Here is a 15,149-nt window from a genome sequence, read left to right as displayed (position 1 = left end):
CTCTATGTTTACTGAAGGACATAATTTCGATCTTATTTTTGTTTATTTAAGACAAATGATGATCCAAACTGTCACTTAGAGATCTCACTTTGGCCAGTTGTGCACACAATAGGTTTTGCGACAGTATCTGTAGCATCATATAGTTTGGTCTGCCACGACGCCAAACGCTTGTGAAAACACATAGTTTCATTTTCTGGTTTTTGCTGTTTTAAAACACTTCTACTTGGTACTCTGAAAAACATTTTTTTTGTGCTGCAGAGAGCAGACTCTAAGGAATGTATATGTCATAATGTATAAAGTATAATGGAATGGAATGTATATATCTAAGGAATGTATTATATCAACTCAAAAATGTTTAATGAACTACCGGAGTTGCCTTTTAAAGACAAGTTGGTTTTCACTGGGCAAAAAAAAACTATATTTCAATGCGTTGATTTCCAGTCGGCTCCAAATGGGTTTTGACTCTACCAAATTAGTCTTTACAGTTCTTAACTGATTTTCCTCGACTGGGAAGGCGTTAGCACCTAGCTCTATTTTAATGAAGTTGGTGAGGCCGGGCACATTTGAAATTCCCGCTGGACAGAAGTGCATGGTCACTTTGTGTCTAGAAAAAAAGCTTATCCAAAATATGAAATAAAGGCGGACATTACGAATTTCTGCAGCACGCCAAGAAAGTGCTGTTCACTCCTTACTGTTCTCCGATGTTTGGCTTATGGTTTATAATGGCTTAACGTTCCAAAGACTCAGGCTATGAGGGACGCCATAGTGAAGGCCTCCAGAAATTTCGACTGCCTGGGGTTTTCCATGGGTGGAATATTTTACCAAAAGGGCGCTTTAGCCAAGTTTTCATCCTGGAATAAGTTTCAGAAATAATAAGACTGCAATTCAGCAAGCGTGGAAGTGTGTAGCAGCCATGAGTTACTTAAGTTTTTGAGACATTTATGCCGTTTTTGTGAACTATGGAGGGTTATATATATACAAGGGCGTCCGCAGAACTTTTTCCAGGGGGGTGCACCCGATGTCTGGGGATGAGCGAGGCGGTAGGTTTGTAGTTGTTTTCTGGTAGGGCATAAATAATATCCGTAATTCCAAGGGGGGGCAACCGCCCCCCCTTGCCCCCCCTTCCGGACGCCCATGTATATATACACACACGAATTGTCACATTTTTCCCGACAGTACAACAAAATGCGTGACTGAAAGAATTAAATTACACACCATTTAAAAATAAAGTACACAGCCACAACAGCAGCTGCTTACAAACACTTGCAAAAAAACAAGTACTAAATGCAACTAATAGTATTGTTGTCAATTTTCATTCAAACCAATACAGTGCTCTGCAACACATATGCCTTTAATGGTACTATGCAAAACCTTTGGTGCACATAGGCCCCATCCTTTACATTGGTTCCAGACAAAGGCACATGCAGAAATTTTGCGAACAAATAATGCATCACTGCAGAAGCGGGTCTTCCTCAAAACATGTTATATCGCCTTGAGACGACACTTCTCGGTTTCCCTTCTCATAATTTTCACTAATGCTGCTCAAATGGAAACAAGAAAAATTACAGGAGCAGCATCACTTTTCAGGAATAAGAAGATAGAGATATTGTCATGTAAACATTTCATTTCATAAACTACCTAGTGCAAAAAGCTCGCAGTGCATCAATTTCAAGTTATGTCCCCTTTTGTTACCCCAACGCTCTTGTTAGTAGACGGCTGATAGCATGTACCACTCATCATCATCATTAACGGAAGCCTGACTATTCCCACTGCAGGCCAAAGGCCTCTCCGATCTCTCTCCAATCGACACTGTCCTGTGCCAGCTGCGGCCACCTTATCCCCGCAGACTTCTTAATCTCATCCAGCCACATAACTTTCTGCTGTTCCCTGCTATGCCCGAGTAATTTACACTAAATATGCAAATGAGTCTTCTTGCTGAAAACCTTGTTCTCAGTGACAGGTGGAGCCATTCTGTTTGCTCATGTAGGAGCCCAGTAGGCTAAGGCTTTTGTGCAGTAAAGGCTTGTACGAGCGACAATGTACCAGAACACCTTGAAGGCCTTTTATTTATACCTTCCTGGACAAAATCATCCTTCTCGGATGAGGAGTTTACCACTGCAAGGGCACCTCTTCTTTTAGGTGACCAACGACAGAGGTTGACCGGGAACACTTTTAGTGGCATGTGTTGCACCAAAGCTTCGTGCAACTCAGCTATTCTCAGCGTGTTTCTTCTTTTCATGGTGTTTTAAAGTGTCCTTGTCGCTGAAGGCCTTTTGGCAGAATTGACACTGGTACGGCTTTTCGCCCCTGTGTGCTTGCACGTGCCTTGCGAGGGCTGCTTTCTGTGCAAACGCCATGGGGCACAGCTGGCACGGGAATGGCTTCAGTCCTGTGTGGGTGCGAATGTGTGCCACAAGATTGCCTTTTGTCACGAAGCCACTGCTGCAGTAGTCGCAGCGGTAGGGACGGTCGCCCGTGTGGGTACGGAGATGCACCTGTAGGTGGCAGCGTTGGGCAAAGCCGCTGCTGCAGTAGCTGCACTTGTACGGACGCTCGCCCGTGTGAGTGTAGACATGTGCCACCAGGTGGCTCTTTTTTGCGAAGGCTCTGCTGCAGTGGCTGCATTGGAGTGGTTTGCCCATGTGTGCACGATCTTCAAGGTTTTTTTCGCTAGTATCGGCAGTGGTCCTGAACTGGTGCATGGGGAAGTTTTGTCCAGGAAGTGTCGCAAAGCCTGCGTTTAAAAGCCAGCGTATTTTGAGTAAATGCGGGAAAGCCAAGCGACACAGATCACTATACACTCCTGCCATCAACTAGAGCTAGTGTCAGCATGCATGAAGTCAAATTCAGCAGGTTAAACCCAAAGAGAACTTGGCTTCAAAACAAAATGTTTTCTACTCAAAGTCTGCACAGTGTTGAGGGTGACATTTCAGCTATAGTCGGATACAACTTAAGTCTGCAGTGAAGCGCCGCCCACATTCAGCCTTCGCACACAGAATTCCTCCACGACAAAAAAGTAGTCCGCTGCTTAAAGGTTTCTTCTTCCCTAAATAACATCACACGAAAAAAATTATGAGCTCTAGAATTTTGATATGTGGATTGTTTGATGAAGTAAAACGTTAAAAAGCTGATTTCGTTTTCTGTTGCCATTGGCCAGTGGAGTAATACAGGATGCCACGGACCGCGGCCCAGTGTTAGCAACTGCTGTTTTTTTTTAAGTTGTATCCTACTATAGCAAATAACTTACAACTACAGAGAAAAGTAGCAAGATGTTCTAGCCAAGTTCAAAGCTACATATGGTTAGAGCAATGTGCTTGAACTATCACTGGCATCATGACAAGGAGCTTAATAATAAACCAAGGCAAAGACAGCTTTTTAAGAACACAAAATTGCCGCTGAGTTAAGACCTGCAACACAGGACAACAGCATTAACTGCAATCCTATCCAACGAAGCTACTGTGTTCATTATCCAGCCCAACAATCAAAATCACTGTAGTTCATGAATACAGCCCAAACATTTATTTATCAAGTTCGCGCGCATATCTGAACGACTAGCAATCAACTAAGCCATTCAATATATTCAACATTGAATGCCCAAGAGCATGACATTTGCTCCTGGGCGCTGAATTCTCTCAGCTACAATTTGATAAGGCTTAGAGTTAAGGCAGGCTTCAGCTACACTGGATCATGCCAACAAAAGCAAGCAGCTCCACGATTACCTTGATGTGTTATTTTCTTCAAACAGATGTGTTATTTTTTTCAAACTTAAAACAACAGTCCCCAATGATAAAGTTTGCTCACAGCTGATGCTGCCATGCTTGATTGCAATAAATACACCACAAATACACAAGGCCACTGAACACCAAGAGAAGAAAAGAAAAAGAAACAAAGAGAGCACTCCAATGCTTCACAGAACAGAATATGGACTGCTGTTATCAGAAAGTGAAAACCACAAAATACGTCAGTGAGGAACCTAGATGCACATCACAACACATACTGTTCAAGCAACATCAGTAATGTGGTGCACATGAGCAAAGGTAAACATCAGCAATTTCCACAAAACCACAAAGAACCAGACAACACAGTATCGTTGTAGAAAATTCAAGAGCAAGCAAACGATGATACAAAGAGACACAGCGCTTACTCGCAACAAGAGATTTTCTACTCAGAGACTTCAATATATACACGAAAAACAACAACAAATAGCAATCACATGCCACGAGCCAAACTTTAGGTGGGAAAACATTAACATGCAAGTCTCAACCACTCCTCTAAAAATTTTACCTCCCTTGTAGATAGGCTAATCAACAGAGCAGTAACACAAGGATCTCAGATCTCAGGTTTTCGCTACGTGAAAAGCTACCACTTTCCTTGCGTCACTTCATCCCGTTTATGAAACAGAACACCTGTTTTTGAGAATAGCAGAGAACACCCGTTCTTGCGCTTTTGTAGCAGGTGCCCTGTCCCCTCACTTTGTGTCTTTATTTGCTAGCGCTTGAATTTTCCACAATAAACGTGTACCAACTTGCTCAATTTTCTACCCTGTTACGTCATATCGTTCCTATCAGCAAACAGACCAATGTGTGCACATAAACAGCTAGCTTCAGTGCGTAGCATTTGAAACTATCCGTATGTTTAAATTCATCCCTGAAAGCACTGCGAGAAATGCTATATTGCTACTGCTTTTCCACAGGTGCTTCCACTGGAGAGTTTCAGGACATTAAGTATAAGGTAAAAAAAATAATAATTACGGTAGCAAGCAAAAAAAAACAAACGTGCATCGACAGAACAAGAATGAAAGCCAAAGTTAGGTAAAATGCAAGAACAACAGGCACTATAGTACAAGCAGGATCAAACGATGCACCAGAGGCACAGGAACAGAACAGCTAATCATTCCACTGCATGCATTTTTTCATGATGCCTCAGTGACAGGAAACTAGCTCTGTTAGAGAGTTTTTTTTGTTGTTGTTTAACTACCATTTGCTTAGCATTAAGAGGTCAAAAGCCATTTCAGGCAAATTGAGCTGCATTTCAAAATTACATGAAACAGCCACCCGGCCAACATCAAAGTTTAGCAAGGCTAACCAAAGCTCAATTTTCAAGATTTCTGCCACCATATCTGGACTGTGAATTCAGATTTGTACTGTGCGATGTGAGTGCACGTTAAAGAACCCCAGGTGGTTTAAATCATTTGCAGCGCCCTTCAGTATAGTGTCTCTCACAGTCCGAGTCACTTAGGGACGTTAAACCCCATAAATTGAAACCGAATTTAGATCTACAGAAATATACCTTCCTCAGATTCTGATGCATTAATTAACGTGTATATTTTATGGACGTGCAAAATATTTATTGGTTGGTGTTTTGCTTCAAAAATCTTGCGAAATGGCTTTCTTTAGGCCTGGATATATATTTAGGCAGAAAAATTCTCATTTTTAATCACAATATTGAGTGGCACTCGAGAGGGTATGGAGCAGCCATAAAAAATCCAAAAGGCACCTAAGGCTGCTTACGTGCTGTGAAGGTAAAAGCATTAGTGTGTCGTTGTGAGCACTTGACCTTGGCACAGGTTGTGCACTGAGAAATGAAATGAAGACACACTTCCGGACACTGATCCCACAAGCGCAAAGCCCAAGTGAAACACTTAGACACTTGGTTCGAATAGACTCCTAACTGTCTGTGAGATGTATACTATATGCAAAGAGAAATTGCATGACATCGCCCGCAATGGGGTATGAAAATCGGTTGTGTTACAATTTTGATATGAAATTGGTTTTTGAGGAAACGGAATCGCACAGTAACTGTCTCGCATCTCAGTGAACACCTCAATTGCGCCTTCAGGGAAGAGGTAGAGAGTCTGGGGAGGCCTACAATTGAAGTTGCATATGTCATCAGTTCGAATCCGTCGCAGGCTAGCCTCCAATTTGACTAGCACATGTAAGCATTATGCAACGAGTAATCGTATGACACCACCCAGAATGGTGTACGACAAACAACTGTTCAGAGTTTTGGTACGAATGTAGTCGGGGAAAACTGGTGTCACATTGTGGTCAGCCAGTAGAGGGTATATATAAAATGAAAAACATGTATAGGATGATCTGAAATGGCGGTGCTCGGCTTGGTATCTACGTCTTATGGCCGCTTGATGATGTCACCCTATTTCTCTTCTCATCACTGGGATTTGCTGTACCATCTGCTAGTACACTAACACACTAACATACGACACCAGCTTCTCTCGTAACAGGTCAGTAATGCTTTCACCTTAAAAAGTTCGTACGAAGAAGACAAGTCAGAGAGGAGAATACATTAATTTCCCGAATAGCTTCCCAGCTGAGCTCTTCAGATCATTTTCTTCATAACTGAAGATGTGCATGTATGTTAATACATCAGAATCTGAGGAAGCTATATTTCACGAGGATAAATTCAGGGCCAAAATAAGGAGTCAGTAATATTGGAAATTGGACTTGGTTACCAAAATCTGCTCTCACTTGGGCGGCTGTTTCATAAAATTTTAAAACAAAGCTCCCTTTTCTGATAGCACCTGAAATGGCCTTTCACCTCGCACGAAGCACATTCCAGTAAAAAAAAAGAAAAAGAAAAAATCTCTACAACAGCCTTCATGCATAGAGTAAAACCTCGCTATAACAAAATGATTTTGAACAAAATAATGGGTGTAACGAAGAAGTCATTCCCCTTGAAGGCTGCCAGAGAACTCTTCACGTATGGGGCAGAAACGTCACAAATTACACGTCTAAAAGTAACGTACACAAGAACAACAACGCCCACTTACACACACGTGCAAACACACTAAACAAAAGTGCACAAGGAGCGAAGCCTACAGTATTAACGTTTCTTCTCAATCAAACCAACAGTGTTCAGCAGCAGGTATGCCTTTACTAGCACCGTGTGTGCAACACCTTCGATACACCCAGGCCCCACCCTTTTATCACATTCATCCTAGATAAACAACGGTTCACAAAAAATTGTGGACAAAAATGGGTCAATGCACTTTTTAAAGGCACGCCTTCCTCAACACACGTATTGCTTTTGGATGAGACTCCTTGCTTTCCCTTCTCATACTTTTCGCTAGTGCTGCTGGAGTAATAAAAAAAAAATTTACAGCAGCAGGCTCATTTTCCAGTACTAAGGAGATTGAGCTGTTGCGATGTAAATATGTTATTTGATAAACTGTTGTGAAAGTCAGAGCGCATCAATTTCAAGAACAGTTAGATTCACTTTTGTTACCCCAACACTCTTGTTAGTAGAAGGCTGATAGCTTGTACCAGTAAGGCATTCACAAAAAGCAAATCTCTGTTCATATTGAAAGCTTTTTTTTTTTTTTCAGTGGCATGTGATCCCATTTAAACATGCCACGACTTCAATCACATTCACACATGTTGAGGAGCTTGATAGGCTCACGGTTCTATTGGAGTGAGAACACCTAACAAGCAGCCAGCAAAACTGCTTTTTGAACAAGCAGTTTTTCCTGAAAAAATTGGATGAGGTTCAACCCGGCTGAACCTAGTAGATGAGTGAAAGCATGGTGTGATGTCATTGCTACGTCATCGCATGACGTCACATCAGGCGATGCGAATCTCAGCTCTAGAGGTCAAGGTCAAAAGTCAAGCAACCACTGGTCATTGGTCACGTGCTTGCTGGTCATTAGCTATGACCATACCATACAGGCATATCATGGGTATGCACAGCAAGACACATAGTCATACATAGTCTGGGGGGGGTGTGCTCGGTTTGACCTTGGTTGGGCTTGGAAACACGCAAAGCCAGGTGAAACTCTGAGTTGCACCTCGAGCAGTAGGGCTTTCACTATAAAAGTTCGAGAGGCAACCTCGAAAGTGTCACTGATGACACAGGTTAGCTAGGAACGCTTGTCATGGCAAATGCTGAATGACAGCTTCATGCAAGAGAGCTATTTGTAGCATGTTGTGCCTGTTCATTACGTCTTAAATTGCGGCTCTCCCTGAGCATCTTTGGAGAGAACTGACATTGATGTGGTTTTTCGTCCTTGTGGGACCGCCCGTGCCTTACAAGGGACGTACTGTGTGCGAAAACCATAAGGCTCAGTTGGCACTGGTACGGCTTCTCGCCCGTGTGCGTGCAGGTGACACTGTTGAATAAGCTGCTGTTGCAGTTGCAGTGGTACAAATGGTCACCTGCATGTGTGCGAAGGTGGGCAACCAGATTGCCCTTCTGTGCAAAACTGCTGCTGCAGTGGCTGCACTAGTACGGACGTTCGCCCATGTGCATACAGAGGTGTTCGACCAGATGACATCTCTTAGCCAAGCCCTTGCGGCAGTGACTGCATTGGTGTGGCTGCTTGACAACATGTTCTTCTTTGTGATTTCCCTTGTTAGTGTAACAGTTGTTACACAGTGCAAGGGGTGAATCCTACCGTGTGAATCTTGTCCAGGAAGCATGCCAGGCTTGGTATCTGCGGACACCAAATCTGCATTTGGAAAAGCCGAAGGTTTATGTTTAAAAATAAAACATGGCAGCCAATGCATCACAGCTCACTAGACGCTCCTTCCATGGGCTAGTGATTGTGGAAAGCAACCTTATACCGCAGCGATTAAGGTAATGACAGCCTTTTAAGAATGTGCAATTTGCAGTTATGACTTGCAACATAGCGCACTGGCATTTACTGAATTCCTGTCCAATTAAGCCACTGTGTTCATTATCCAGCAGAAAACAAGAAAACTTTCACAGCATGATTAACTTTATTGCAAGACAAATCACACTGGTTCATGAATGCAGCTCAAACGCTAATTTTGAAGTTTTCAATTAACTACCTGCATGATTGGAATGCGGTCAGCTTATTGTCTGTTGCCTACAAGTTATTTACTAAGGCAATCACTAATAGAATCAGGACACCCTTACACTTAAATCAATTACATGACCAGGCAGACTTTCGTAAAGGTTATTCAACAATGGACCATATTTACGCTATCAGTCAGGTGATAGAGAAATGTGCAGAATATAATCAACTCCTCTATATAGTCTTCACTGATTACGAGAAAGCATTTGACGCAGTGGAAACCTCAGCAGTCATGCAGACATTGCGGAATCAGGGTGTCGAAGAGTCTTGTGTGAAAATGCTGCAAGATATCTATAACGACTTACTTACACATCTACCATAATCGTCCATAAATTCAGCAGTTCCATAAGTGCTTCATGTATTCAACGACATAATTTGGCATCCCCGTGTGGATTTGAAGGACAAAGTGAAATGGCCTTCAATATAACAATGGGCTTTTGTATATGGGAGCTGCCACTGAAATAGAAAAATGTCTAGTAACAGACGTGAATCACTTCTTTGCAAATACTCAGTGGTATGTTGGAAATAGCACTCTCCTCCTCTATTTCCATCCTGCTAACATCCTCTCCCAAACAACATCCTTCCGACATCCTCTCCCTAATCAGTTCACATGTGCCATGTGACTCAGTGCAACTGGGTTGCCTTACTTCACTAGCTGTCGTTCCCTTCATCATTTCTTGGCACTTGCTTCATGACCTATAATGAAAGGCCGTGGTAGCCAAATCAGACAATTCCTCCTAGAGATAGGCCCCCTATTCTAAACATGCAAAGGCGCAACAGTTATGCAAGTCATAAACTGTGGACACACTTGACATACATCCAACATCATGAACTGGAAGAACGTGGAGCACATTTTCTACCGCAGACTTAAGAAGAATGAGCTGTCAAATGTAATGCACCAGGAGAGAGATAATTCGCGCTGCACTGATAACTTTCTTACTCTCTCAGAGCTGGAGTTCCTGCTAGCATATCAATTTTTTTTAGGCAAGTATAGTTGTCCAGACACAGCAATTGACACTCTTTGCCTTCAAAACTGAGCCCACCAGTCACTACAGCGTAAGGCAAGGTCATACAGAAATGCCATGATACAAACATAGTCTTTCTTCAGTAATGGTGTGATGTAGTTCAAGCGTCATCAAAAGGCTGATGGTGCACAAAAACCATGCAAGCTAAACAGGGCATCTAGGCAAAGAGACTGACAATTCAGGAAACATGGAGGGCAACACAGGAATAAGCAAGTTAAATGCAAAAGAGTGAGCAGAGAAGATGGCTGGTACAAGGCTAACTCGCAGCATTATATTTAAGCTTTTTTTTTTTTACAATTGAAGACTCACATCTTGTAGCCAATAAATAAAGCAATGTCATACTGCTTTGAGGAAGCCCATTTTTGTATGTACCTTCCACTAATGATGATAACCAGCAAAATGAAAAGAAAATTGCAAGAACACTGCTTGAACATTGCAAGAACATTGGCCTTGGCCTACACAGTGAAAAGCCCACGTGCACAGGTTGAAATCACTGCTAGGCCAGTAAGGCCCTCTTTTCATGATGTAAAAATAGCGCACAGGGAACACAAGGGACGGAAAGTAAACGACGCAGACAAGCGCTAACTCACAACTGAGGTTTATTGCTGACGCGCGCAATATAAGGTAGTCACTTTAAACAAACATAAAACAAAAACAACAGTTTAAATTGACTACCTTATATTGCGCGCGTCAGCAATAAACCTCAGTTGCGAGTTAGCGCTTGTCTGCGTCGTTTACTTTCTGTCCCTTGTGTTCCCTGTGCGCTATTTTTACATCACGAACGTTACCCAACTTGCCCAACTTTTCGCTTGGCCCTCTTTTCTTTCCCCCAAACAATCTTATCGTTAGAAGGCCAAGAATCTGTCCCTGTAATACATGCAGAACCTCAAAGTGCCATTTCTGTTGGTGAAGGCAACAATGTTTCATTGGGAAGTGATGCCATATTCATGTGGCACAATTTTCATTTTAGCCGTGCAGGCATTGGAGGTTAGGCAGCTTGTGCTTCTTGCGATTAGAAAAAAATATAAAAAGCAGCTGTGCTACTGCACATTAGAGGCAAGCGAATGCAATTCTTGGACAAGGAGATTAAAGGCATTGGAGGACACTGGCTACCATAACCACTGCCTCATGTTAGCTGGCAATGCTTGTTATAGCTAATGCTGCTAACAGGCATGGAACACTGGCATAGCATTTAAAATGCTATTTCAATTTGCACATCTCGTAGTAAAAGTGAGATCGAAATGGCTTTTCTAACCTTTGCACCAGATAGTGTCGACTGGTTCAACTTCTGTCAGAAGGCCATAGGCCACAGCTGGCACCCAAACCAGTTTTTGCCCCGTGACACACAACCCAGTATTATAGCTCCCATCGCTCTGTGGCCACAAGCAAGTTGCTATGGGAACCAATCACAGACAAGAGCCACTTGATCGTAAGAGGACACTGGCGCTTCGGAATAGGAGGTTTCTCAACTTCAATCCCCAGTTTTTCTAGGCAACTCACTTGGCAAAGAACTCACAATTGATAACAGCTGTTCTTGCAATAATACGAGATATTGCATCAGCTAAAAAACAGTGAGAGAGATACTGATGAGCAAATTCAAAACAAAGAAATATGCTGTGAACATGGAGCAGAGAAGTCATGATTAAAAAAAAAAAATGTAATGGTGAGACTGGGGCAGTGAAGATTTTTCGAGCCTTTTTTTTTTATTTAAACCAAGCAACAACTCTTAAGGGCAGCAAACAAAAGCTTGTCATATCATTTCAAGACTGGACTTTTGTCCTCACTGGTGCCTTCCACTGACTAGCAGAACAGAGCACAAAAAATTAACAAATGCTGACATGGTGTGATGAATGATGCTTTAACATTTGATGCTTTTCCCTTTTGCCAAACCTCATTGCCTGAAACTTCGCCAATTAATTTCGCTTGACTCTGGCTAGCATTTGTGGCTCGCTAATGGTTTTATGCTTAACATTTCTGCATTTAAACTTCACTTTACTGTAGCTGGCTTTAAGGCTCACGATTTTTTTTTTTCATGCTTTTAGATTTGTTGCATTATCCACATTTCGCCTTGCTTGGCACGCCATGTTTGATCAACCAATAACATGCATATGGTGACGTAATTCACTCGCTTTTCGCACTGCTTTCCCTCTCAGACTCACCAATGCAGATTTTCCCTCTCATCTCCCAGAGGGGCAGTTCTGCTCAGCTCACTGCAGGCACCGTTGGCTTCACTTGGCAGCCACACAGAGACACACGTCAGCATTTCACCTAACAGCACTCGTATTGCTTAAGGAGACACGCTCCAGAATTCAACATTTTTTTAAATATTACAGCTAGGTGGCCAAAAATTTCTCATTCTGTCAACTTTTAGGAGCTGTTTTCAAATTTAGTGTTCATTCCTGCCTATCTAGGGTGGCTGAATTTTTGCAAGTCATGCATTTGAAATATAAGGGTGTTTTTGCACACCTACCTGACGTCAGTATGAATATCACAAAGCAGTACACAATATGCCATTTCCTTCATTGTGATGCACTCTACACAATGAGAATAAAGTATTCTATGTGTAAATTTTCGAAGATTTAAAAAATATTTCTCTTTAAATTGCTTTTTATTGGTGGAGCTACAACGTTTTTGCAAATTTAAATCTAATTCACAACAACAAATAGCAATACAAAATAGCATAGCTGCATTTTGCAAATACTAAAGAACGTCCGTACAGAATTTCATAGTGACGCAACATTGACAGATGAAGTAATGTCCTGCACAAGCAGTGAGGTTGCTCTTGAAAATGAGAAACAGAGTTTTACAATTTCAACAAACATCGCTTTTCTTACACAAACTTTGGAAAAATGCAACTTAAAGAGCTGCAAAGTAGCACGTTTCCTTAGAATTCACCTGCAGCGTATGTGGGTTCCTTTCTTGACACGTTGACAACGTTGATAATGTCCTGAAAAACGCTGCATGCATCAACGTCTGCATTCAGCATGTTTGCGTTGTGAGCAGACGACGATGCAACTGGCACTCGCTTGGCGTGCATCTGCCGACTCGGGCCATTTTCGACACTGTGATCGGGTATGGAATGCTTAATGGCCGTCTTGTTGTAAGTCGTACAAAGCTCAAGCTGCCAGCAAGGTTTATCTGACAATACGTGGCACAGCAGCTTTAAGCCAATGGAGATGCAGCTTTTAGGGACACAAAAACTTGCCTCTAATTTCTTTTTTGAAAACTGCTGGAGGACTCGCAAAACGCAAAAAAGCTCTTTCTACCTGTCTGCAATGCCACAAAAGTGGTAGACGCCGTGTTTAAAGCCTGTAGCCATCATAAAAGCAGCTCAGTTCTGCCCGCTGGTCCGTCACCTCACGTACTCACGCCACAGATTTTGAAGCGAAAAGCTTCACTAGGCTAGTCAACACTGCGCTTCGCGTGAGCCAGAGGCCAGATTTGCCACTTCTGCGCATGCACGAAACCAAGCGACATCACGCACGGCGTGGTGGCCGCCGCCGCTTCTCCTCCTCACCACCGTTTGACTTTTCGCCTCGGCCGTGCGCAGTGCGCAGTGCGCATTTGAAAGGAGGGGTATATAAGGCGCGCTTGCCCCATAGAACAGGCACAGACACTCGCCACGGAAGGAAAACAAGAAGCAACAGTCGGACGACGCAGAAACACCGATCCAGGAGTGGCAGCTTGGGAGTTGGCTGAAAAGCAGCGAGAGCTTTTCACTTCGAGATATCCAGGCTTAACCTTAGCTTAGCCACAGCCAATTTTTTTTATCACTTCTCGGCTATACTTGAGGCTGGGGTTGGTGGACATGAAGGAGGAAAGGTTACAGATAATAAAACAAGCAAAAACAAATAAATGCAATTTTTAGGCAAAAGTTGCCGTTTTTTCACGCATCTCTCCCCGTAAGCAGTAAAATAACTTTACAGCAGCAGTTTTTCTCGTGCCATGCAAACAAAGAGAAAGACCTGCATTGATATTAATTTGTGAATTCATAAACTATGCGGAATGTGCAAATTCAATACACGGTTAGGCCATTTAACTGACTCACATGATCAATGAGCAAATACATTACAAAAAACACCGACACAGGCTAGCTAGCAGGTTGGTAGCTAGTAGTTATAGAAAGGATAGTTAGCAACGCACTTAGCCCAAGGGTGCCTCAACTTCATGCAAGTGCTGTTTCCATTTTGTGTTTAGACGCTTTGTGCTTTCTTAAATCGGTACTGTTGACAAATGACCTTGGGCAAAGGTCGCACTGCAAAGGTTTTTCACCTCGGTGCATTTGCACATGCCTCACGAGAGTTCCACTCTGTGAAAAAGCCAAGGGGCACAGGTGGCACTGAAACGGCTTTCCGCCCGTGTGGGTCCGCACGTGTTCCACCAGGTGGCTCTTTTGTAAGAATCTGCTGCCACAGTACTCGCAACAGTACGGGCGCTCGCCAGTGTGTTTGCGAAGATGTCTCTCCAGCTTGCTTCTGTACACGAAGCCGCGGTTGCAGAGGCTGCACACGTGCTGCCTGCCTGCGTCTTCGCCCTGGTCTTGTCCTTCGTCGATACCCACACGGCCACTCAGAGGGTGGTTTTTCCCGCCCCGACCTTGCTCACCATAAATGGGAACCAAGCCTGCATATGAGAAATATTTGCGACTAGTTTAAATAAAATGCACAAAAGCGTGCGTCTCGGTTCACGCAATGCAGTGGCCACAAGCTAGTGAACGCTCAAGGTGGTCTTACAGGATAGCCAAAAGAGCACTCAGCTCTATAAAACAGTTCAATATCAAATTTCTCAAACATTTTGGGATGACATTTAAGCTTGCAAATAACCCCCGACTGAAGAGAAGAATGCCCAGACACTGTTAGCGACTTGAAAGCCAGAGATTCTGTCCTCTCACTATCACCGGCATCATGAAAAAAGCCCTACGAATGCCAAGCCAAAGACAGCTGTTTTAAATACAAATAAGTGGCAGTGAGCTATGACCTGCGACAGAGTACACTATCAGTGACTGTACTGCTGTCTGGTGAAGCTCTCTCAGTGAGCAAGGAAAAACATGTTTCAAGACAACAGCTGCAGGAGAAAAATGCAGGAAGACGAACTTCCTAGCAAGCCGAACTGCACTGGTCCACAAAACATAGACCGGATGTTCATTTCCAAGTCTGCGCAAAAAGTCTGCGAAAGGAATATTAGCACGGCATTTGACCCTGTGCACTAAATTGTGTTAGGAGTAATTTTAGAGCTACCTTGGGTAATAACTGCATGAAAAAACAAGCAGCTCTACAGCAATAGGCTCAGAGTTG

At 43.0% G+C, this 15,149-nt stretch overlaps 1 protein-coding gene across 4 annotated transcripts; it reads right to left on the bottom strand.

Moving 5' to 3' along the window:
- Nucleotides 1–1,822: 1,822 nt before the first annotated feature.
- On the bottom strand, nucleotides 1,823–14,020 carry LOC149346686 (uncharacterized). 4 transcript variants are annotated; one of them, XM_089586618.1, is made up of 4 exons: nucleotides 12,015–14,020; nucleotides 9,140–9,526; nucleotides 8,408–8,461; nucleotides 1,823–2,734 (listed from the first exon to the last, which is right to left on the bottom strand). In XM_089586618.1, the coding sequence occupies exons 2-4, from the start codon at nucleotides 9,141–9,143 to the stop codon at nucleotides 2,208–2,210; spliced, it is 585 nt and encodes a 194-aa protein (XP_089442744.1). In that variant the 5' UTR covers nucleotides 9,144–9,526; nucleotides 12,015–14,020; the 3' UTR covers nucleotides 1,823–2,207. The 4 variants fall into 4 exon arrangements, with proteins under 4 accessions (XP_089442744.1, XP_089442746.1, XP_089442743.1 ...); XM_089586620.1 differs by having other exon boundaries at nucleotides 9,478–9,526; XM_089586617.1 differs by lacking the exon at nucleotides 9,140–9,526.
- Nucleotides 14,021–15,149: the final 1,129 nt, after the last annotated feature.

Source organism: Amblyomma mixtum, chromosome 4, assembly GCF_055824585.1.
Source record: "Amblyomma mixtum isolate Tamu chromosome 4, ASM5582458v1, whole genome shotgun sequence".
Taxonomy (NCBI): Eukaryota; Metazoa; Arthropoda; class Arachnida; order Ixodida; family Ixodidae; genus Amblyomma; species Amblyomma mixtum.
This window is presented reverse-complemented; position numbering and strand designations above follow the sequence as displayed.

Bases quoted from the DNA above. Each gene is read 5' to 3' on its own strand.
- LOC149346686 (XM_089586617.1), bottom strand. From the start codon at position 12,036: ATGAGAGGGAAAATCTGCATTG. The intron at 8,462-12,014 runs GTGAGTCTGAGA...TTCCAAATGCAG, and splicing joins GAGAGGGAAAATCTGCATTG to ATTTGGTGTCCGCAGATACC. The intron at 2,735-8,407 runs GTAGGATTCACC...TTTTAAACGCAG, and splicing joins TCCTGGACAAGATTCACACG to GCTTTGCGACACTTCCTGGA.